Source organism: Sceloporus occidentalis, unplaced genomic scaffold (genome assembly GCF_023333645.1).
Source record: "Sceloporus occidentalis isolate IW3139 unplaced genomic scaffold, rSceOcc1.0.p SCAF_17, whole genome shotgun sequence".
Lineage (NCBI taxonomy): Eukaryota > Metazoa > Chordata > Lepidosauria > Squamata > Phrynosomatidae > Sceloporus > Sceloporus occidentalis.
Genome location: NW_028316997.1, coordinates 9,328,848 through 9,353,451, shown reverse-complemented (window position 1 = coordinate 9,353,451; position 24,604 = coordinate 9,328,848). Strand labels below are relative to the sequence as shown.

Below are 24,604 nucleotides of genomic sequence, written 5' to 3'. Positions count from 1 at the left end.
CCACACCCACATCCAAACACACACACCAGGACAGGCTCTGACACACTGACACCCAAAGACACACCCTAGGACAGGCTCTGCCACACTGACAACCGAACACACACACCAGGACAGGCTCTGTCACACCGACACCCAGACACACACACCAGGACAGGCCCTGCCACACCGACAACCAAACACACACACACACACCAGGACAGGCTCTGCCACAGACACCCACACACATCAGGACAGGCTCTGCCACACCCACATCCAAACACACACACACCAGGACAGGCTCTGACACACCCACATCCAAACACACACACACCAGGATAGGCTCTGACACACTGACACCCAAACACACACCCTAGGACAGGCTCTGCCACACTGACAACCGAGCACACACCAGGACAGGCTCTGCCACACCAACACCTATACGCACACACCCGAGGACAGGCTCTGCTACACTGATAACCAAAAACACACAAACAGCAGGACACAATGTACGTCACAGACCTCTACATCAGGATGGATTTTTCACACTGCATTGTCGTTTATACTCCCCTTAGTGTTTTTGCCCCTTGTGTATTGATGCCCCTGCTGCCCATATATATTAATATTAGCCCCAGTTGCCGATAGCAGGTATGGATCAACACATTAACACACAAACCAAGCTTTGCATGTATAGATCAACTGAAATTCACTTGTGGTCTCAGCACTGAAGGTATATATCAAATAAACAGAATCAGACATACAAATCCTGTATTTGCAGGTATACAATAGTATATGAAACATAGCATTGCAGGTATAGATCAAATAAATACATGGAAACAGCATTGCAGGTATTAATCAACTGAATAAGACATACAAACACTGTATTTGCAGGTATACATAAATAATGTATGGAAATATATAGATACCAGCTTTGCAGGTATAGATCAATTGAAATTCACATAAAAACACATCATTAAAAGGTATATTTAAAACCCCCTAAATTACAGGCATAGATCACAGGTTGCACACCCCAAAGCCAGCCCTGGCGTCCACACTGCCCACACAGCAATCACACTCCTATCATACCCAGGCAACAAGTAAATGCTGGTACCTAGGCATGATGTGTGCTTGTGCTTGCTGTGATTGCTGTTAGTAATCACACTCCTATCATGCCAGGTCAGCCAGTACATGCTGGTACAGGGTGGCTGTAAGTGATGTGTAGACCCCATACTGCTGGCAGCATCAATACACTAGGGGGGCAGCTAGCTAGGTTTCAGCATGTACTGGCTGACTTGGCATGATAGGAGTGTGATTGCTAACAGCAATCAAAGTCCCATCATGCCTAGGTTCCAGCACTTACACATCCATGCTATCACGCACACACTCATTCATTCATATACTCATTTTTTCACAGATTAATTCCCTCAATCACTCATACTCATTCAAACACCCTCCCCACCCCCTGCACTGCAGCTCCTCGATGCCGCTCACAGACTTCAGCAGAGGGCGCAACCTCCCTCTGCGTTCTCTGGTACTGCACAGAGGAAGCAGGACTGGAGCAGAGTCATGTGATGTCACGTGAACTCTGCTAGGTTCCGCTTCCTCTATGCAGTACAGAAGACCCTCCGATCTTACGCGGGCCGCATCCTCTCTCTCCTCCGCATTAAAAAAAAAAAAAAGACGGGATTTAAAGTCGCATTTATTCCAAATTCGGCAGGGGGGGCAAGGATTAACCTAGGGGGGGCAATTGCAGGGCACAGCGTTTTTAATGCCCTCAGTATACATGTCAATGTTATTCCTTATTCAAACTGTACATTGAAACCAACACTGAAGGTCATTTTAAGAGGTCTGAAGTTCCACACAGGTTGTCCCGTAATGTCCCTATTAGCCACAAGGTTTACCATGCACACTTGATTTTTATTGTTTGATATAGCACAAAAATATTCCACAGCACTGTACAAAGAGGACATCACAAATGCATGTGCATATCATAAAAATTGCAGAAACAAAAGGTGAAGAGTTCCCTGCTCAAACAAGCTTACATCTAGCTAAAAAAAACTTATTGTATTACATTTACATAGTTTAACATTTGTGCATAGTGAAGGTTTTGTTGCATGACATTTTTGCCAATCAAAATCTCATTCATTATATAATTATAGTATTTATATTAAAAGAAAGCAGCTAATCTTTTTTTTAATTTATCAATAATTATAATTATACCAGAATGCCAACAAAATAGCAGAAAAATAAATAAATAAATATATATATATATATATATATATATATATATATATATATATATATATATATATATATATATATATATATATATATATATATATATATATATATATATATATATATATATATATATACATTTGAAATTCTACAATCTACGATTTGTATATTTAATTATTTTACACCCATACTAAACACAATAATTCTCTGGCCATCTGGAAAGAAAAACACAACAAAATTTCCAACAGAGAAAGAAGTGAACATCTTCATTAATTGAACTGATAAAATCTAGTGTTCGAGAGACCAAGTATCTCTTTAAAGTAATTCACACATTCTCAGCTATGAACCCTATAGCCAGACATTACTCTGCAGGACTTTTTGCAATAATTGAGCCTTTTTCCCAGGCTCTGTGATTCCCTACCTGACATTTCTAATTAGAGGTGACTTCTACTTACAGCCACTATTATTAGTGAAAGGACAAACCATATGTCGTGTTTGACCTTAACTTATTTTCCTACCATGTTTTAAATTCTCTACAAAATTGAATTTATAGCCATTTAAAAACAGCTTTAGTAACTGTAAACCTGTAGACAAAAGAAACCTCTCTTGGGTGAACAAAAGTATATAAATATATATATATATATATATATATATATATATATATATATATATATATATATATATATATCCCATTAATTTGTTGGCAGCTATGCAATATATCAAACTGGATGCCTTACTTACACTAGGCAAGATGTGTTATGTTGGAGCATAGCATTATGTGTAATTAGACTAACAAAATAGCATGAAAATTGTTTATTTTTTTCCCAGATGTATTTTCAATACTTCATTTAAACTATTCCAAAATTATATATATATATATATATATGATTTTGGAATAGTTTAAATGAAGTATTGAAAAATAAAACCCAGGTAATGTACTTCCTCCATTAAGAAATATTTGTCACCTGAAATGTTTTCTATATCTTATAGGAGACACAATACTGGGAATAAAAAAACATGTTCATCCTATTTTGTTAATTTAATTACACTTTATGCTATGCTCCAACATAACACATCTTGCCTAGTGTAAGTCAGGCATCCAGCGTGATATATTGCATAGCTGCCAACAAATCCATGGGCAAGTGTAAGACCATTTTGTAAAGTTCTGGCTTTCCTTTAATTCCCAAACATGCCATCTGTTCTTTGTTTAGAAAGTATTTATTTGAGCTTAGCAAACCAGGCTGAAATATTGAAACAACAGTATTCATGTTATGAAAAATGTATTTTGCAGACAAGATTTCCCAAATATTTTAAATAATTTATACTATGATTTTTAGAAGATGGGCTCAGACAATGACTCAAATGTGACTACTGCTTTGCCTGGGGTCTATTCATAAAAGGGAGAATCTTTAAAGTGATATTACTTTACATTATGAGGGTAAACCCTAGTGATTTTAAGCTGCACGGAAAGCTTTATTGGCCCTACATAATGCATAGGTAATATGTGTGTGATCTCCCTAAGTGATTTATCTATGCATTTTAGGACACACAGCCCTTCTTGCAGGAGAAGCTGTGGGGTTGGACCTTCACAGTATCTATTGATGTCTAGGGATCTAGGGAGTATCTAGGGAGCTCAAATGTTCAGCAATCTCTCCCATCAGTGACTATAAAACTCCTCTCCCCCTACTATAAACTGTTTTCATTCACATATCTAGGGTTTTATTCACTAAAGCATGAGTTGGCAAGAAAATGTCAACTCTGAATACCAAATAAATTATAGAGGTTGCCCCTGTGAAATGTCTCTGCAAGAAGAGCTCAACTCAGCCCCATCTGAGTTATATTTGAAGCAGAAGGACACTATGGTTGGTCCTTGGTAATGGAAGGTTATGTCAAAAGAAAGGGCACATTTTCAGTGATTTCCTCATAGTTTGTCTTTCATATCTGAGACAAGCTGCCTAAGAGTTTTTTGTATAATGTTTCTTTGAATTGTGTCTTAGCAAGAAACATATATAAAAGGGGTAGTTAACATCATCCTACTGTAGCTAAATTATATTTAAATAATATTATATTATTTTAAAACCGGAGGTAACACAAAAACTAAAATGATTTCTTGGGCCTCCAACCAGATTGTAAGTATTTTTTTCTTGTATTTATTAGCATTGATTACTTGGCAGCAGTCCATCTCGCTTTTTTCATTTTTTATGTGTTTGTAGTTTCTTGAGTAGTTGGTTATTGTATCCAAGCATGTAGAAATGACTGAAATGTCAAATTCTTATCTGAAAACTGGTTTGAGTATTAATTGTTACCAGTCCACAGAAAACTTTAGATTCAACATTCAGATGGTGGCAGTTTTGTTCATTGATTGAAACCTAACATTCTGTGTGGGACTTCTGTTAATATGTTGGTCTATGCAGGGGCCAAACATTTTGCACTTACATTAGAAAGGGTTTAATAAGTAAAGTGGACTGGGGGTAAGTATGGCACTCAAAAAGTGTCATCAATCCATTAATTGATGTGCTCCTGGTTCACTTTTCTCCATATGGAGAGAGAATCCCCCCCCTCCCCTACACCAGAATCACTTTTTATAAGTAACACCATCAGTATGTTTCAGTAGACACTATTTAGTTTTAGGAACAATTTGTTGGAATTTGATTTTTTTTTACTGCTCCCATACAAGCCAAAGTTAGTTTTTACATTTAATGTATCCTTTAAATTGGTAACATTATATAAGAAATGGGTCCAAATGTAGGCAAAATGTGTAAAATATGTGTCCTGCCTTTCTGGATTTTTATAAAATTGTGATTTTTCTGATGTAAAGAGACGTGCTGTCACTAGTGCATGGTGGCATACAAGACCCTGAAATTAAATGAGAACAAATTATTTTCATTTCGTTTTTGGCTTCAAATCCCCATGCAGAGTAAGTTGGTGAAAGTACGGCTCTCTTCTTCTGTACCAGTATGCTTTTTAATGTTATTATTCATTTTAATGTCTCTCTCTCTCCTCTATTATAATGGCGCTAGAGAATCTGCATGCGCTCTACAAACATTGTAATGCATGTTTTTCATATTTATACATCATTACTTTATTCATGGGGCAGTTTTGAAAGCTATTTGGTCCTAGCGGCTTTATACTCATCACTTGTACTTCTCTAAAACTTTAGGTTTCAAGACAGCAGTAATTGCCTAGACTTACCCCTTACCTAAGAGCTTTAACCATTTCAGTAAAAAAAAAATAAGAATTATGCAAGGCTGGAGTAGCTACTTAATGCTACAATTCTTATTTCATGGAGAACAACATGATCTTGCTATTTGATGATACATATATATATATATATATATATATATATATATATATATATATATATATATATATATATACCTACATTGTACACACAAATGCCTGGAGCCCCCATGCTTGTAGCTGAGTTAATACTCAAAACTAATGTAATAAATTTGCCACACAGCTCTACAACTCGTTTAACCTAATAACAATAACAATAATACTACTAATAATAAAAACTTAAAAAAATTATATCTGCTGCACGGATCTATCTTATCTCTTCATCAGATTGGAAGATCATGTAAGGCCGGTATTAGGTGTATGAGGCAGATGGGCTAGGAAGAGAACTGGCTGCATTTACTTCGTTTGGGTAATCATTCCAAACGAATTTTATATGATATCTATAGCCAGTTCGAAGGATTACCTATTCATCTTTGTGATGAATAGGGGATAATTATATATCTTTGTGGGTGCAAGATAAATGAGAATATATATATATACATATATAAAACTGTACAGCGTGTATATATATATATATATATATATATATATACTTTGTACAATTTGTATTATTGATATATATATATATTCTCATTTATCTTGTACATATGTATATATATATCGTTTTGCTGTTACAAGGTTAATATATATATTTATTATAAATTTAATAAATATGCGCGTGTGTATAGTTTTTGTGTGTATAGTTTTTATATGCTGTATATATACAGCATTTACTGCAGTATTCTGCAGTATTTTCACTAAGTGACATAGGTAAATCGACAGATAAAATGAACAGTAATTTAAAAGAACCCGACCACTAAACAGCGCTTGGGTTGTGCTGTCCATTTGCTGGAAAGGACCCAGTGACTGCGCACATTAGATGTAAGGAATGAAAGGGGAGACATGGATATTCATTTCTAGATCACATCTAGAGGGAATAGAAAGAAGGGGGAGAACAGCCCAGAAAATATTATTATATCTGGAATTTTAAAAAAATTTAACCAAATTCATTCTTGGTAGACATGACAACAGTAGTGCTGCTGAAGGATGGATCCCTGGGATTGCTAAACAAGTGATTTACTCAATCTGAGGCCAACGAGATACCTGCCCTTTAAATGCTTTTTACGGGAAAAAAAGATGATAACATATTAACAGAGGAATTAAATGCAGGCAGACATAACAAAGTGAGCAGATTTTACTGCAAAGTACTCGTGGATATCTATTATACCAAGCACACATTGAATATGTGTGTGTAATATATATATATATATATATATATATATATATATATATATATATATATATATATATATATATATATATATATATTATACTGTATATATTTATATATATATTATACATACCGGTATATATTGTAATTGAATGCCGTATACAATCTATCTGTCTATATTGTATACAGAGGGATAGGTATAGGGATAGGTATATTCATATACTGTGTGTGTGTGTGTGTGTGTGTGTGTGTGTGTGTATATATATATATAAATATATATATATATATATATATATAAAATATATATATATATATAAAATATATATATATATATATATATATACAATATCTATATGTATATATAAATAGAATATGTATAGGTGTATGTATAGATAGATAGATAGATAGATAGATAGATAGATAGATGAATGGATAAATGGATGAAACTGCACATAGCCAATGTATGTACGAGTTCTTTTTGAGTTTAACCTATTTGATGAATGGCAGTTACACCGGGAATATACTTCATTCCTTGCCATAACTTTAAGGATCGCCGGTAATGATTCGGTCGTTAATCTCAGCATTATATTTAAATACAGGTCAAGCTTTAATGATGCCAGCGGGATGGCGTGTACTTAATCATCCCCAACCGCCTGAACCGAAGCGACCCACAGGAATTCCCGGCGTTAATAGCAGGGAATACACGCAAGATTACAGGGGACGCGAAAACACGGAGCAGGAGAACGGCCGCGATCTGTTTTATAAATCGGATTCAAGTGAGCAGCATCAAGATTAGGAGATTAAAACGGATTAACAAAAAGGAATTTTACCGAGGTCCCCAGACCCAAGAACTAAAAGTGAATAGAATATTTTAATACATTTACAATATAAAGCTAATTTATTTCATTTATAATTTTTTTTTACATAATAATAATGTAATAATAATAATAATTAATAATTATATGTAAAAAGCAGCACAGTTCGAACTGATTTAGTTATGATTATACAAATACATTGCAAGTTATTTGGACATATGAAATGAAAAGGTTAATGGATATTTAAATTCGCATTAATAGTGCTTTTTTCTCTTTTAATCTTCGCGCAGGTGCTAAATATTTTTCCCTTTCGCTGCACATCGGCTCACGGATAAGAGGGAAAAAAGACTGCAAAATCTGGGCTGATCGTTTATTAACATAATGCTACCCGATTTTACGAAAATCTTAAAAAACTAATTGTTTAGTTTCGGAAATAGTGCATCAGTTTTAAACAGCGCAATCGTATTTTGGTTGTATTTGTATTGGGTTATTTAACGCTATTGCCAGGTCACTGCCCGTATTTTTGCGCTGGCGCTGTGCCCACGTTTGAATAGAAATCTCCTGGTATCCAACAGGTACTAAAGATCCGGGCTATGAAGCATGTCATTGTGAATCCGATCCTCCTAAAAAACGCCAATTAAAGTATTAACTAAGATCCATCTGCTGCTCAGTTCTTGCATTCAGCCTTTTCTTTTCTTGGGCGGCGAGTAAAATAAAAATAGAGAAAGGGGGGGGGAGACTTTTTTTTTATTTTAAAGAGAGGCAACTCCTTTTATTTCTTATGTTTAGAAACATTTATTCTATTCATTCTTTACACAATCGTGGCACTCAAGGGGTTAATGGCTGTGGCTTCGCAGAAGCTTGCAGTTTCCCCGTAGATCGCCTTTCTCCCAGCCTCTTGGCTGACCCAGCTGTGGGGCTACTAGCCCAGCATGAAATGAGCGACGATCACTGCTCTTACAGATATATCCAAACTGGCCAATTTAATAATAAATGGCATCTAATTATTCTGCCTGGTCCCAGTGTGCCCCAGTGTGCTCCAATAAACATGTCCCACTAAATGTCTTCTTCTATTAGATTATTATTATTATTATAGCCCAGCTGCCCCACACCCTGATGAAGGGTGCCCACAGATCATTGTTACCCGGTGTGCCCAATGGGCAGAGGAAGCTGGGCACTGGGTGAGGGAAGGCTGACTGAGTCTGCAGGGAGCCCTCTCTGCTTCTTCTTCAGCTCAACAAAGGGCTGCTTAGCTGCAGCACAGAGATCTCTGAGCGTCTGGCTTTCAATGAGTCCTTCCTAATATGAAGCTAACAAAGACTCAGTACAGCACTTCACTGGAGCAGCCAAAGCCAGTGCCTAAAAGCCTGCAATTATTCAATCAATGAAACCAATTTACTAGCAAGAAAATCATAGTAATAATAATATTAATAAAATTGATGGGGCTATTCAGTGTCAATTAAGTTCTTGAGATAAGTACAGATCCCATAAATGATCCTGTTTGATGAAATAACATATGTATGGCAGTTTAAGGAAACACATTAATGGTTGCGAATTCCACTGGCTGTGAACATGCTCTCCAGCACAGATAAGTGATGGCTACAGCCGGGTAAGGCCACTTATCAAAGGCTTGAGATAGACATCAAGAGTTTAAAAAAAAAAACTCCATTGGGGCTTGTTTGATAAATATAGTTCTTAAACCCAATAGATAGTGTCTTCCTCATTTAGCCCCGGTGCAATGATTTTCCGGATGATGTCATAAGTAAAGATCCCAGATCGGTGCCAGCCCTTGAGTCTGCTGAACAGATTGAGCAAAGAGAATGAGACACCTCCTCCCTCTCTGGGCGGGTGACACTTAATCTCCAATAAAAGTAGTCGCTTACTGGAAGGAAAAAAAAACTTTTTCTGTTGACTGTTGGAAACGAATTGAGCAATTATCTAGTTTACCTTCTCCTCTTGGAAGTTAACGATTGGCGAGATCTTTGCTGCGTTATTGACACAACACTTCCCACTGAGCAGGCCCGGTAGCAATAAGCAGTGACTGCCCCGGTGCCATTCGTGCTCCATGTAATCGGTAATGGATTGGCACTTGTCCATTGGGCTGGTTCTGCTCAGCACCAATGTGATGATGATGAAGATGATGAAGAGAATAATGACTGTCCCACTCTTTACAAATCAGTGACAAGGGAAGGAAAAGGTGTCGTCTTGGGAGGAAGACATCTCATTCACCAGCCAAGAGCAATCAAGACATGGACAATAGTCTACTGCACAGGACCAACAAAATCTTTTCAAGCCAAACAACCAGAGAACATCTGTCCAACAGAGCCAACATGATCAGCAGCTCCAAGCCACTTGCCTTTTCTATTGAAAGAATAATGTCAAGGACTCCAGAGCCAAAATGTCTCCCTGTAACAAGTTTGCTCCAAGCTTCTCTTCCCAAAGGTGACCAGAAACAAGCGCTTCACCTGAGTTCTTCGTCCATACCCTGCATGATTCCCTTTGTACCGGTTGCTTATGACCACTGCCCCAAAATTGGACTCACTGGTGCTGATCTGAGAAAGAGTCACGCAGATTCCTCGCCCTCCTTCAGTTGTAATGAACTCCTCGCTTTGAAAGGAGATCTTCCACGAGATGCTTTACCTCTACAACAATACAAGCTGGTCAGACCACGAGTGGTCAACCACTCTTCGTTTCATGCGATGGGGGCAGCTTTGTGTTATTTTAACCGAGGAGATGGCCATTGCCACCCATCAGCGAGCCTCAATATCCACCCAGTTGCTTCTTATTTTCTGGGATCTCCTTTGCATCAGACTCCCAAATCCTACCTAGCAGAGAGGAACAAACTGGTTGTCCCATCTGTGGAGAAGTATCCGTCAGGTGTGTCTTTCAAAGACCTTCCCCAAGCACAGTTTCAGCACTACATGAAAGAGAGCTCTCAGGCACTCTGCGAAAAAACTGCTTTTAAAAGCTCAGCCAAATTCAGCAGCGCTTCTCCCAGCAGCAAACCCAAAGTTTTCACCTGTGAAGTTTGTGGAAAGGCAAGTACCTGAATCTCGGTGTTCCACAGCCTCATCAGCTGTGCTCATCCTTGTCAGAACATGTTCACAAATTATGATTATTATTATTATTATTGTTAACAAATGATGATTATTAATAATACTGTTCACAAATGATGATGATTCTTATTCTTATTCAAAAATGATTATTATTAATAATGGTCACAATAATAGTGTGATTATTATTATTAATAATAATAATAATAATGCTCACAAATGGTGTATTTCTTGTTTTAAAGGTATTTAACGCACATTATAATCTGACCAGACACATGCCAGTTCACACAGGAGCCAGGCCATTCGTGTGCAAAATCTGTGGCAAAGGATTCAGACAAGCCAGCACTCTCTGCAGGCACAAGATCATCCATACTCAGGTACAGGGGCCACAACTACCTGTATGTGGGGGTTATTCACACATATAATACAATGCAAGTCTATGCAAGAAAATAACATTTATTCGTATTATTTTATTCTATGGGTTTCGACAAAAGTAAAAAACAAACAAACATTGATTTCTGATCTGTCATCTCACATTCCACAGACAGGTGTTTCTAGTCTTGGTTAATTGGGAAATAAATCTTTTTTTTTGTGATATTTTTACACAATGTATGAGAATGAATTTGTTGTGTTCACAGGAGAAGCCACACAAGTGTAACCAGTGCGGCAAAGCATTCAATAGAAGCTCCACGCTGAATACACACACCAGGATCCACGCCGGCTACAAGCCTTTTGTCTGTGAATTCTGTGGCAAGGGCTTTCATCAGAAAGGTCATTTTTACCATGATTATCTTTATTGTATATATATATATATAGACATATATAATCAGAAGAATTGCCATATTTGGGCATTATTGTCAATGTATTTAACAATTTGAGGGTCTTAAGTGTTGTTAAAACTGTTCTCCATCTTAGAGATGAAAGTATGTAGGAGCAATTATGTTTTACTTTTGGTAAAATGATCACTCTCTAAATCTGTCTTTTGTTTGCTTTTTTCTACCCCAGGTAACTACAAGAACCACAAGCTCACTCACAGCGGGGAGAAGCAATTCAAGTGCAATATTTGTAACAAGGCTTTCCATCAGGTCTACAACCTGACCTTCCACATGCACACTCACAACGACAAGAAGCCCTTCACCTGCCCCACCTGCGGCAAAGGCTTCTGCAGGAACTTTGACTTGAAGAAACACGTGCGAAAGTTGCACGAGAGCAGCAGCAGCAGCAGCAGTAGCACAGGAGGTCCACCCGGGTCCAGCCCTGCAGAGCAGGAAGACCTGCTTCTCCACTCCAGGGAACAGGTCCCCACAAGCAAAAGTGCAGAACTTCAGAAAGCCACCTACTGATGAACTACATAGTGTCCATCACAGAGCTTTCATTCCACTGAAGGTGCTTTTTCCACGATGCTCAGATGAACGGGAATAGTCCGGGCTGGTGGGCCTTGGGTGGACATGAACCTTTGAATGGGAGGTTTGAACTTAGGTGCTATGGATTGCCAAGGTTCCTTGTCGGGATTCTAGCTTTACCCCGAGTTTTAGCATGCACCTAGAAATCATGGAGTATTACACTCTACTTACTCATTTTGTTATTGAACTTTTTCGTTGGTGTGTGTGTGTGATTCTGTTATCACAGCTTTAAACAAGTGAAAAGATTGATATCACGCGTATTTATTCGGGTATGTATCATTTGTAAGGAATGCTGCACAAAAAATGAATAATTCTATTTAATGTAAATATATACATAAATATACCCCTAAGAGTATATTTCCGTGGTGCATGTCCTATTCTGTTCCAAATGCCTGTTTTGTTTTTCTTTTGGTTTTTTTTTTTCAGAATATTTGATATATTGACAGAGTCTTCTAAAATGTATGCGTTGGAGTTTTATTCTTGCACGTGGAAATAAATGGATTGATTATTGTGCTAAATAATATATGGCCAAACTTGATGACTTGAAGAAAGTACCTGCTCGAGTTTTTTTTTTTTTTTTTTTTTAGTAAGCAAATCAACATTAACAAATTAAATATGTTTAGATTTTCTAAAAACATAATGTATATTTCAGAAATTTCGGTATAGGTAAAACGCACACACAAACTGGCACCAGAACCTAGTGGAATGGAAAGTGTTATTCAACAATCTGCTCCAATTGTGTGTTAAGATACACAACGTCTCTTGTTTTCCTCGCCAAAACACTGAAATAACTGTTAAGACATTAATTAAGAAGGGTAATTAGTACAGATTTGTTAAAGACTGCCTGTTACACCAAGTACTTGCTCCCTAAATTCTGGAAGCCTTGTATAAATGCAAGAAGTCTTTGAAGAAACATCTTCGTACCTTCTTAAAATAGAAAATTCGTTTTGAAATGTTAAAGTTTTATTAAGAAGTAAAAAATTCGTTTCGTTTAAAAAAAACGATCCAATGTCACCCACAAGTGATGAAAATAATTGGCCTTTTTGCCTTTTGTTTCTCCCAAAAAGCTAATTCGCAGTTCTAAGGAATTGAAGATCTTAGTATTTTTTTGCCATTTTAAACAATAAAATAACATTGTTGTCGGCTTTAAAACAAATAGCGAAAGTTACAAATTTACAAATTTGTAACAAGGAAAACTATTGTTTCTAGTAAAATCGTTATCGCTGCACAATTTTTGCGATCACGCACTTGTATCAAAACTTTCTGAAGTGTACAAGGCATTGTATTGTTAAATAAATTATAAAATATATACACATACAAATATATATATATATATATATTCATACATACATACAAGTTAATATGTACAAGCGTTCAAAGAAACATATAATTTATTGGGATAATTATTTTAAGTTCCTTAAAAAAAGGGCAAACTCTACTACGAAAATAACCAAAAATAGACGTACATTAAATATTTTTATCTGAGATTTCGAAAAGATCGCTGATTTTAACATATTTGGGGAATTACAAATTAGTGGTTCAGAAATAGTACTAAATATAGCGAATTACTACTTTTTTACCAAATGAAACAAGATTTCGTTTGGCTAAGGACCATAATAAACAAAAAAACTAGTATTTATAGAAAATGTGATCCGATGTAACTAATTATGAGTATAGAATAACATTTTCTATATTAAAGTAGGAGAAAGATAAAGACATACATTGTATTAATTGAAATGGCATTAATAATATATTAGATAAATGTGCGATTTGTGGTTATTTCGCCATAAAGCGATGTGTTATTGTTAATTATAAAGCAAATAGGAGAAAGTGTGTTGGGTGCACAATGTGATTTGTAAAGATTCCATATTGATGTAATGCCAGATGGATGCATATATAACTAGCAGCTCTAACAACACATTATGTTGCCAATCAATGGATGGCTTTTTACCGTGAAGTGCGATATTTATTTGCCGTTAATAGATCAACTACTGAGATAAATGAGAACGCGATTGTTCTTCGCAAGGATTATTTTTTTTTCTCCCTTTATTATGATAAACAAAACCCATTGAGCGATTCATTTCAATATAAGACACCAGGCAAGGAAAGTGTTAAAAAGCAGGTTGTCGCGCAGCTCCGAACAGAAGGGCTCATCACATAGGGACAAAGGGGAGGAATATGATCACGCGTGACGCGAACACAAAAAGGGCTCGCAGCTAATTGCCAATTAATGATGAAAGACTTCTTCCCTTTACTTAAGTTTTGCTTCAAACTGCAACAGCTATTAATAGGTGTTTTTTTATTCTCCCGCAATTGTCCTTTTTGTGTTTCCCCACCCAGAGCAGCTGGATTTACGAGAATAGCCCGTGTCTGGCGATCACTCGTGGGCTCTGGTTAATTGCTATGGCTCAGATCACAGGAGTGCGGTGTGGGCTTCACTATTCTCCTGTGTACCCGTGGGTCTCCGGGGCCCCGCTATAAGGTGTGTGATTACACAGGCACGTGTCCGATATATGTGTGTGCGTATACATTATTATTATTACTATTATTATTTTTATTATTATTACTATTATTAATTCTTTTTTATATAGCACCATCATATTCGGTAGGGCTGTACAATGGGTAGAAAGGATAGATATATAAATATATATATAAATATATACATCCTTTCTACTCATTGTGAATATGATGGCACTATATAAAAAAGAAATAATAATATCTATATATAAATATATACATCATTCCTACCCATTGTACAGCGCTATGGAATATGATGGCACTATGTAATAAATTTATATATATATATATATATATATATATATATATATATATATATATATATATATATATCCTTTCTACCCATTTTAGAACACTAAAGAATATGAGGGCACTATATAAAAAAGAAATAATAATAATAATATGTATTTATATATATCAACTAAATATCTATCTATCTACCCATCTATTTAAGCTGTATCATCGCCTTATGTAAAACTGTAAATATATATAACATAACATATATAACCGATAAACTTTTAATAAGTGGAAAAGAAGAATATAACATTTTTGGGAAATTTTTTTACACTTAGCTTGTTTACCAGTAGGAAGAATAATGTTACTTGTTAATGTTAATGCTCTCTACCAGCAGAAATTTACACTTGAGATTTTATTAAGTGGAAGCCAATGATCCTACTGATATCACAGACACATTGTACAGGTTATAATAGTGAGCTTTACTCAATATTATGCCAATGAATACTGTATTGATATCGTAATATAACAAAGTATTAGTCAAAGGCTCTAGACATTTTTCAGGTGCTCAGAAAATAATAACAATAATAATAATAATATTAATAATAATAATAATAATAATGCATTTACTATTTAGAGCTGGTGTGAATGCCACTTAACATACAGATATATGTCTGTGCCTTTCTATCTATCTATCTATCTATCTATCTATCTATCTATCTATCTATCTATCTATCTATCTATCTATATTTTGCTCTTCTGTCTATCATCCATCACCTACAGTGTGTGTGTGTGTCACACTAAACGGTTAACTAAGCACCTTCTGGTGAGATCACACAGCTCTTTATAATCATGCTTGTAGGGTTAATTGGCAATTGTCCATTCATGTGGATGAGCGCGATTCCCTGTTAATGGTGTCATTACGTTTCTAAAGTGTAGTATTATGACTCAGTGACATTGCAAGGGGCACACTCCTGTTACCCCAGAGCGACACTTCATTTTTTATGCAGCTATATATAAGCTAGGAGACCGATTTTTTACCTTTCTTATAATATTATTATTATTATTATTATTATTATTTATATAGCGCCATTATATTCCACACAAGTAGTGTATAACATAAGAATTTTAAAGGAAACAAATGATGAGGGTCTTTTTCTTTCTTTTTTTTTCTTCTTTCTTTCTTTCTTTCTTTCTTTCTTTCTTTCTTTCTTTCTTTCTTTCTTTCTTTCTTTCTTTGTCTTTCTTTCTTTCTTTCCTGTAAAAAAAAATCTATCAAATACACATTGTATTGCAAATTACCAGTATTTAAAGCAACCGTACACAGTAATCTATAGGTATCTTCTGACGATATATTTGTGATGCATCAGAAGACCAAAGGAATATGTATTAATCAATGAGCCCCACAGAAGCAATGCTGTTAGAGAATTGTCACTGTGAGTTCTCTGTGTGCAGAAACCACTGGGATAAAAGTACGGAGGTAGTGCTATAAGTTTCTTTTTAAGAAATCTATTGACTCTCCCTTCTTGGTAAAACACTAAGAACATGTACTGATGTCAAGTGATATTTATTGAACATTTTTTCTGCGAGAAACTAGCATATAAAGAACTAGCATAATCTATCTAGAAAAATGTGTCATACAACAATAAATGTAAAAACATGCTACATTATTTTTAGATCTGGCTTTAGCTGGCTGCAACATAGTTTGTGAAATTCAATCAGTATTTTAGTCGATAATCTCCAAGGAACAGTGTAGTCTTTGGTACCATCACAATGCTTCTCCTCCTGTCAGAGTCCCAACAAATCTATAGAGGCTCTATTATCATGTCAAAATAAAACAGCGAGGATACATACCTAGTGAGACTGTACAGACGTCTATACAAAACAAAAACAATGCTCGACAAAGCCAACAGAGAATACATAATGATCCTAGAATAAGTCACTTTGGGGCACATGTATTATGTATGGAAATTGATCTGCCCACACATAGATCCTTAAAAAAAACAATGCTATGTTTTACGTGATGTAAATGTGTTTCAAATGGCACTAGTTACATTTTGATGAGGCAATATAGTGAGATATCAATAGTACAGGTGCACCCTAGAGCCAGAAGTGCACCTTGTTCCTAGAATAACTATGGAGAAACATTCTTCACCCATACAGGTAGAACTTCAACGAGAACATCGACTTCTGATGCATCCCTCCCTAGCACAGGGGTTTTAAATTAGACAGACACCCTTTCAAATAAAGTTCATTAACCGGGCTGAAAAATACTGGTATCTTGTTTATTTATTGTTCATAGTAAAATGGCTCACAAAGCTTTATACGCTTAACACGTTTTGCACCTACTCATAAACTGAGTAAGCAACCCACCGGCTTATTCTTCTGGAGTAATTAAGTCATGTATAAGCTTTGAAATTAGAAAGTGATTTAACGCGGTATGACCTAGGATTACATCATCTTTAAAGATATTGTAACATGGGAAATATTAAATGGGATTTATCATATATTCTCTATGTGGTATGTTTATTTTTGAAGTCCATAACATTTGTGTTAAAGGGCCCCAACAGACAGGGCTCAACTGTACATGAAAAGCAACCCCTACTTCCCGGCTGACCAACTGCTCATAAATGACATACGCATGGCCTTCGACTCAATACACTGGGCATCGATTTACATTTTTCTACTCTTGCAGCATGCAGTGACCCATATCCAGCCATAAGTATGGGAATTTGTCCATGGTGCCAGGCGGCCAACCTTGGCCTCGTCTCATAAATTTGCTATTTTCTCTTTAATTATCATGGGTGCTTAGGAAATAAACTATGCATTATACTGTATCTGGTCCGCTCAGATCTTCTTGCAGAAGAAACTTTCCAGGGATGGGCCTTCATAATGCACAGTAAAACACTGAGGTGAAACCACAACTTCCCTGTAAACTCTCTTGCTAACTCCCACTTTGGTGAATAAACTCCTTTTAGCAGGGGGATGTTTCTCTTCAGCACTGCCCAAGGACTAAACCAGGGCAGCGCTACTAGCAATGGCTCGTAAATGGAAGTCCTCCATAGTCCTCCATATTGTTAATGGGCTGTTTGGGGAGATCAGTGATCTCTCTTTTTATATGACCCATTCAGCAGTGATGCTATGGGGAGCTTGATTGTCCACTAGGGTGAATGGCTTCCTCCAATGCAGCAGAGGGGCTGCTACCGCTTGGACCTGCCACTCCAGAACTAGTTGGGTTAGCCCAGATAATGTCACTGCTTTCGAGGAAACGAGATGGGGACAATTAGTGTATACAGTCCAAAGTAACAAATGTGCTTGTAATGGGCATGGCTGTCCAGAATGTATTGGTAAGCACTCTGGGAATTATTTTTATTTTTAAGCACAACATAATTTTGGCTTTTGTCTCAAGGGCAGGATGTTGCAAGACTACTCTACGTGTGATTATGGCCACTCGAGTAGTAGATACAAGTTTGAAATAGAATCCTAGAGCACTTCTTGCTTCCAAGTAAAAGCAGCTGTATAACTGATTGAATGCTGAGATGTAGTTTTAACCTCTTGACTTAAACAGTTGGGGGTTTTCTCATCCATCTGATTTATGATATGTTAGTACACATTCATAACCTCTTTTTAAGGCATCTGATGTTTTGGAGATATACTGCTTTAAACCCTTCTTACCTGACATTCTGAGGTTTGCACGTTATATATTAGTACATACAGTATATCTGATATGTTTAGATACTTGCAGATGCAATACAAACACCATGCTGTGTGCTATTTTTGCCACACCAGCCATTAGTGGTGGCAAGATATTTCTCAAGATGTACTCTGGTTGAAATGATGTTGCCAAGGTCGATGATTATTAAATAATTGTTTAGCTGATACAAAATGGCAGTCTTGTCAAAATAATTTTAAATCGGTGACCTTTTAGAGCTTTGCTAAATAGATATGTGCAAAACTGTGTCATACATGTTAATCAACCTGGTGTTTTTACATAGACTTACAATAGAAAAATACCCAAATATTGGATATTGATTTTTTTCAGTATATTGTGCTCATTACTTAATTCCCTTATCACTAATAGCAAAAAATACAAGCCTACTCTGTATAGCATACCTATGTTTAAAATCCTATGCCAGATTCTGATGCATTGAAGGTAATTTTTTCAGGTGTATATTTATTTGAGTCAAATTTTCAGCAGAATATTTGTAGAAGAGCACTCAACTTTCTGCTTTTTGTGAGACCTATTGCTGTGGCACCCCGACCTGCTAACAAATATTACAACCAAACATGAAAACAAAGCTATTTATGTAAAGTCCTGATTTATAACTGGCTGCAGAAATTCACAGTAACATCTTGACTGGGCATTTCCACCATTTTTTAAATACATGGGAACATTTCCCCCCCTTCTAGTATTTACCAGGCAAAGAATTACAAGGTGAGTTTAACATTTCAATTTACTAACTTCATTGCGTTACAAATGACCAACTCTGGTGAACACCCCCAAATGCTCTTGCTCTTGACACACCTGCCCCTTGTTCAGTCAATTAAGGCCCAATAAAAATCACGCATTATCCCAACCTCAGGGCTAGAGCAATGTGTTCCTGGCCTTTGCCTTGTTTGGCTTGGGTCCCTGTTAGTCTGCTTGCAGCTATAGCTCCTTGTACTTTGTTCTGATCTCCCGTGTTTGACCTCGGCTACGTTTATGATTCAGATTTGTGTACCAGACCCTGGCACATCAAAAATGGTAAAATAAATGAAAAGAAGGGTGCAAGCCCCAACAAATGCAAAATCATTATCAAATAATAAAACATGAGCTACACAACCATAACAAATATACCAAAATACTTAATTACTCGAAAAATGTACATGCCAAAGAGAATATAGTCAAATAAGTAAACAATTGCATACAGGTCTCAATAGACCATTTTAATGCAAATACAAAACAAGATAGACACTGAAAAGAAAAAAGAAAACGGTCACTTACAGAATAAAGACAAGGTAATATAGAAAACAGGACAAACCTGCAACATTTCGACAAAAAGCCTTTCTTCTCGAGGTATCCTAATGATGGACTAAAGAGAAGGACCCTAAATAATGCTGTGACATCATGGCATTGCAAAGTGATCACGTGACATGGCAGCTGCCATTTTTAAATAATTTTTTAGGGTTATTTAAGGTCCTGCTCCTTAGTTCATTGGCTCACAGGGGTTGGTCCTTCCTAAAGCATGTTAAAGTTAGTGAGAGAAATGTTTAACTCAATCCTAGGTCTTAAGCATAGAAATTACAATTGAATCAGAAAGTTTGCTGGAGCTACTTTTCTTTGGGCAATTACCTTCATTTGCTTTTACACCCTTTTTCTCAAAGATGTCTTCCTCCACCCAGAACTAGATTAAGTTGCCACCAGACTTTAGGTATGGTACCAAATCAGCCCCTCATGCTTAACAAGGTGAGGTTTTCAGTAACAGCCCTTTTCAACTTTTTGGGTGACTGCATTCTTGGTTAGTAGTGCTTTATAATGTTGGTCTACAATGATATCATTATGACAGGTCTCCTCTAAATCTAAAGGACTGTGGCTCTCCCGTTATGATTCATGTGTGCCTCAGAAAATATACTTGATATAGTATAGTCCAGGAATTTCAACATTACTACTTTAAATATGTCAGTATGAAAACAGGTTGTACCATGAATAAAATATTTGCTGTTGAAACACATAGGACAGAGAACAAATCAATGTTGTGTGTTGGACACTCAGAATTTAATGTATGGTTCCAGTTTTTGTAAGAAATGCAAGCAAAAGGGAGGGACCTCTTACAGGACAAAATATACCCAGCCTCGGCTGCAATGTATAATATACCCATATGAAAGCAGACAAATAGGTAGAATAACGCAAGGACAAAATTCTACAGGAATCCTTCACAGAGACAGTAAAGGCAGCAATAATAAGTGCAGAGATGATCTCCAACAGGCTGAAGGCTATCACTTCAGTATGTAGGTAAACACACTGGTATTATTATTTTGCTCTAAGTAATACAAAACAATAATGTGTGAGTTGGCCCTGCAGGCATTTGGTGATCTCTACCACTCTTAACTTTCTTGAGCAGTATACACCATGCAGTCTGTCATAACATACCTTTCACAGCAGTGTTGTAATGATATATCTGTGATAGCAGGTTTGTTATGCCACTATTCCCTTCATGTTGGGACTGCAGGTAAAAAAAAAAAACATTGCGGAGAGCAGCCAAAATGCCATTAAACACAGACACTACGGATGTCATAAATACCCATAGATGTTAATCTTTCCTTAAATGCAATGCATTCTTAAAAAGGAGCTAAGAATGCGCATACATCAATGGATATCACCATAACCTGCACAATTTCATTTCACTCCTAAAAATGTATTTTGAAATGTATTTTTTATTGTTTTCAAATAATTATTTTATAGAGGTTTTAACAAAATAAAATAAAAAATAAAAATATTTTATTTATAATCCATAGTGTTCGTTAGGTTGATCCTATTTTGAAACAATAATGTATTTTATTTACACAGTATCAATTGGTTTCTTATGAACATCAAGCCTGACAACCAAGAGCTCTAAGGACACACCTTAGAAAAATGGCCTATAATACACAGGTCCATTGCGCCATGACAAAACTTTTGCCAAATGCATTATATGTAACTTTGCAAGCAAAGGGGACATTGATCTCTAAAAGACTCCTCTTTTTTCAGTTCTGTACAGGGTAACAATGGTGATTGAAACATAATAACTTAGAACTTGACGGCAGATAAGAACCATTCGGCCCATTTAGTTTGCCCAATTATTCTGATGTAAATACTTAGACCTAAAACAGTCCTTGGCCATGTCTTAGATTGACGATAGATTTATGCCTATGCATTGCATGTTTAAATACTCTCACTGCATTAGCCTCTATCACTTCTGATGAGAGAATGAGAGACTGTTCCATTTATCTACAACCCTCTTGATAAAGTAACTTCTTTAAATGATATCTAAACAACCGACCTTCTAGTTTATGACCTCTTGTTCTAACATTTCTCCTTAGTTGCAATAAATCCTTCCTGTACTTTGTTAAATCCTTGTAGGTATTTAAATGTTTCTCATCACATCTCCCATCTCTCTTCTCTCCTCCAAGCTATACGTATTGAGATCCCTTAGTGTTTTTATCCTGCAAAGTATTTACCATTTTAGTTACTCCTGACTTTTTAGTCTTCACTATAATTATGGGGTACATTTCTGCACATTTCACAAGCTTACCATTTTTGCACATCTTGAAGAAAAAGTCTAAAAAAAAAGTCTTGATTACTCTAAACCTTCCAAGGCCTATCCCCTGGCCACAGTTTAATTATTCTCCTAACCGTAGGTTCTTCCCCATCTATTTGTATGTTGTATTAGTCTTGCTAAAGGCTTTAGAGTGACATTAAAAACTGCCCTTCTTCAATAAGACCAGTTGAGAATTCCACACTTTGTGAAAAAATACCAATATGGAACACACAAGCTAAAGAACTATGCTTGATCAGTGACTAATACTATTACTACTAGTACTAATAGTAATAATAATAACTTGCCTAGCAAGAAGAAGGTTATAAAATCACAATGTTTTTAGATGTGGTAATCATAGATGGAGTGTATGGTTGTATGGTGCAGTGTTTGATAAAGCAGTATCACCACCATGATGGACTATACCTCCTGATCTGACCATTTCAATTGTAGCTCTGGTGATAGGACCACTCTTCAAACTGTGACCCAAGACCACTTTGTATCCATAGCCTCCACTGATGTTTAACTCAAAACTAAAAAAAAAAAGCTGCAACTACGTGACCCTGGCTACAGTGGCAACTGGGTGCAGTTGTCCCCTGCACATGCCTTAGAGTGCCCCTGACAGGGACTATTCCCTTTATCAATATTCAATGTTAACTCATTGTATTGTAATTTCTACTTCCACAAATTTGGTCTTTCACAAAATGTTTAGGTATATTATTTTTTCGCAAACTTTTAAGACTAAATAAAGAATGTGCTTCATTTTTATTTTATTAAGGGAAAAGAGATATGAAAAATATTGTTTATTGGAAACAGAGTATAATTATACTTTATTACACCCGTTTCATGAGAAGATTGTCTCCACCCCCATGTTGGATTCTTCCTTTTAGAATTCTCTTTTTTGCTTGTATTAAGTGAAGTAATCAAGGAGAACAGATGGATATAACGATGATGGCTTGCTTTATACTAATGTGATTATGCACAAAACTGTGCTATAGCCATCATATGTTAATATTAAAGCAGGCCAATACACGCTCCTTAAATGAAAATAAATTTTAATAAAAATGTAGTTCTTAAATAATGACATTTACCATAATTGGCTCTGGACATGAAAGACACAGAGTACTGTTTGTGATTGTAAGGATTTTAAATATAAAAGCTTTAGTTGTTTCCAACAAGTGTCCAGGAGCATTAACATAATTTTGTATTGGAAGCTGTAGTTCTTGGATATTAAGGTTTAATTATACTTTTGCCCCCTGTACGCTCCCCAAAATGCCTGAAATATTTTATATATTGCTGTACAACCTCTGTTTCCTTAAGCATTACACATGGGGCAAGTTGTGCAAGTAGACAGTTGCTTGTCAGAGATATGCATACAGATCAAAATGCCCCCCAAAAACAGATGAATATATTATATTCACATAAAGGATGCAACATGTAATGGCCATGATCCACTGGTAAAAGTAAGTTTTAGGTTTCTCCTTCTGGCTTATGTGTGGAGTTTAAAGATAAAAGCCTGAACGAATCTAAGCCTGGAAGAAAAGTTGGATTGCTAGTTACTTTGCATTGATACATTGTACTGATACATTTTACCACAGCTTTTTTTCTCTTTTTAAAGTATTCTTCTGATTATTCTTGTTGGATAGTTTCTGCACTACTGTTTCAGGTTACATTGATGCTTTCTTTACATTTAAATAACAAAAATACAGCTCACATTTTCAATAAAATTCAATAACTGTAAAAAAACATAGACATATATTGACCAATTTTCTTTCTTTTTTTATTCTTATCTTCTAAAACTGCTAGTAATCTGTTGCATAGTTATAGTGATAAAATAGGCCTCTGCCCTTATCTAAAAGGCTGAATCTTTTATGTGCTCATACTGTTATTATCACCACTGACTAGAAAATACAATTAGCCTAAACACAGCATCCTGTGCAATCTTCACATCTACTAAAAATCTGCTTTAATGCAATAAAATACACACAAAAACACATTCAGGAGACGAGGTAAGAAAAAAACCGGATTAAATGCCTTAAAAAGTTGTCACAATAATAGTCTCATGTTTTGGCTTGCAAAAAATCTAGAAGAAAAAAATGATCTCAAAATAGATGATATCACGCCGTAAAGTTATAGGATCAGATGGCAGGTATCCTTGAGACGAATACATTGGAGTTTTAATGTGAATATTTCTCTAGAAAGTACATGCACGGCAGGAGTTTCATATTTTTTCAGATGCGTGCGTTGTGCTTGTGCTTTCCAGGGGTTTGCATTTTAACAATACTTTCACACAGGATGTTTAATACAACAATTCAACACCCACTAAAAAGAAATGGGAATAACCTGTAAGAAACTGTAAACACACAGGCTTGTGATGGATGTAGCAAAGTCATAGCACAAAGCTCAGTTTGAGTTTAGATGAGCTCAGTTGTTTGGCAGGCTTCCTACTGGGTTTAACAAAGTTTGGTGAGTTGCCCAATTTGACATAGTTGCAACTCAATATATAAGAAATAACACTACAAAATGGCAATGTGCACAAATAAATCGAGTAGGAAAATGCCTGTAGCATTTTATAACAGCTGCA

The 24,604-nt window shown here is 36.1% G+C and overlaps 1 protein-coding gene across 1 annotated transcript; it reads left to right on the top strand.

The window, feature by feature from the left end:
* The first annotated feature begins 9,788 nt into the window (after positions 1–9,788).
* LOC149302817 (fez family zinc finger protein 1-like) lies at positions 9,789–11,935 on the top strand. The gene is made up of 4 exons (XM_089482196.1): positions 9,789–10,577; positions 10,835–10,969; positions 11,231–11,363; positions 11,598–11,935. Exons 1-4 carry the CDS (start codon positions 9,789–9,791, stop codon positions 11,933–11,935), a joined length of 1,395 nt encoding a protein of 464 aa, XP_089338322.1.
* Positions 11,936–24,604: the final 12,669 nt, after the last annotated feature.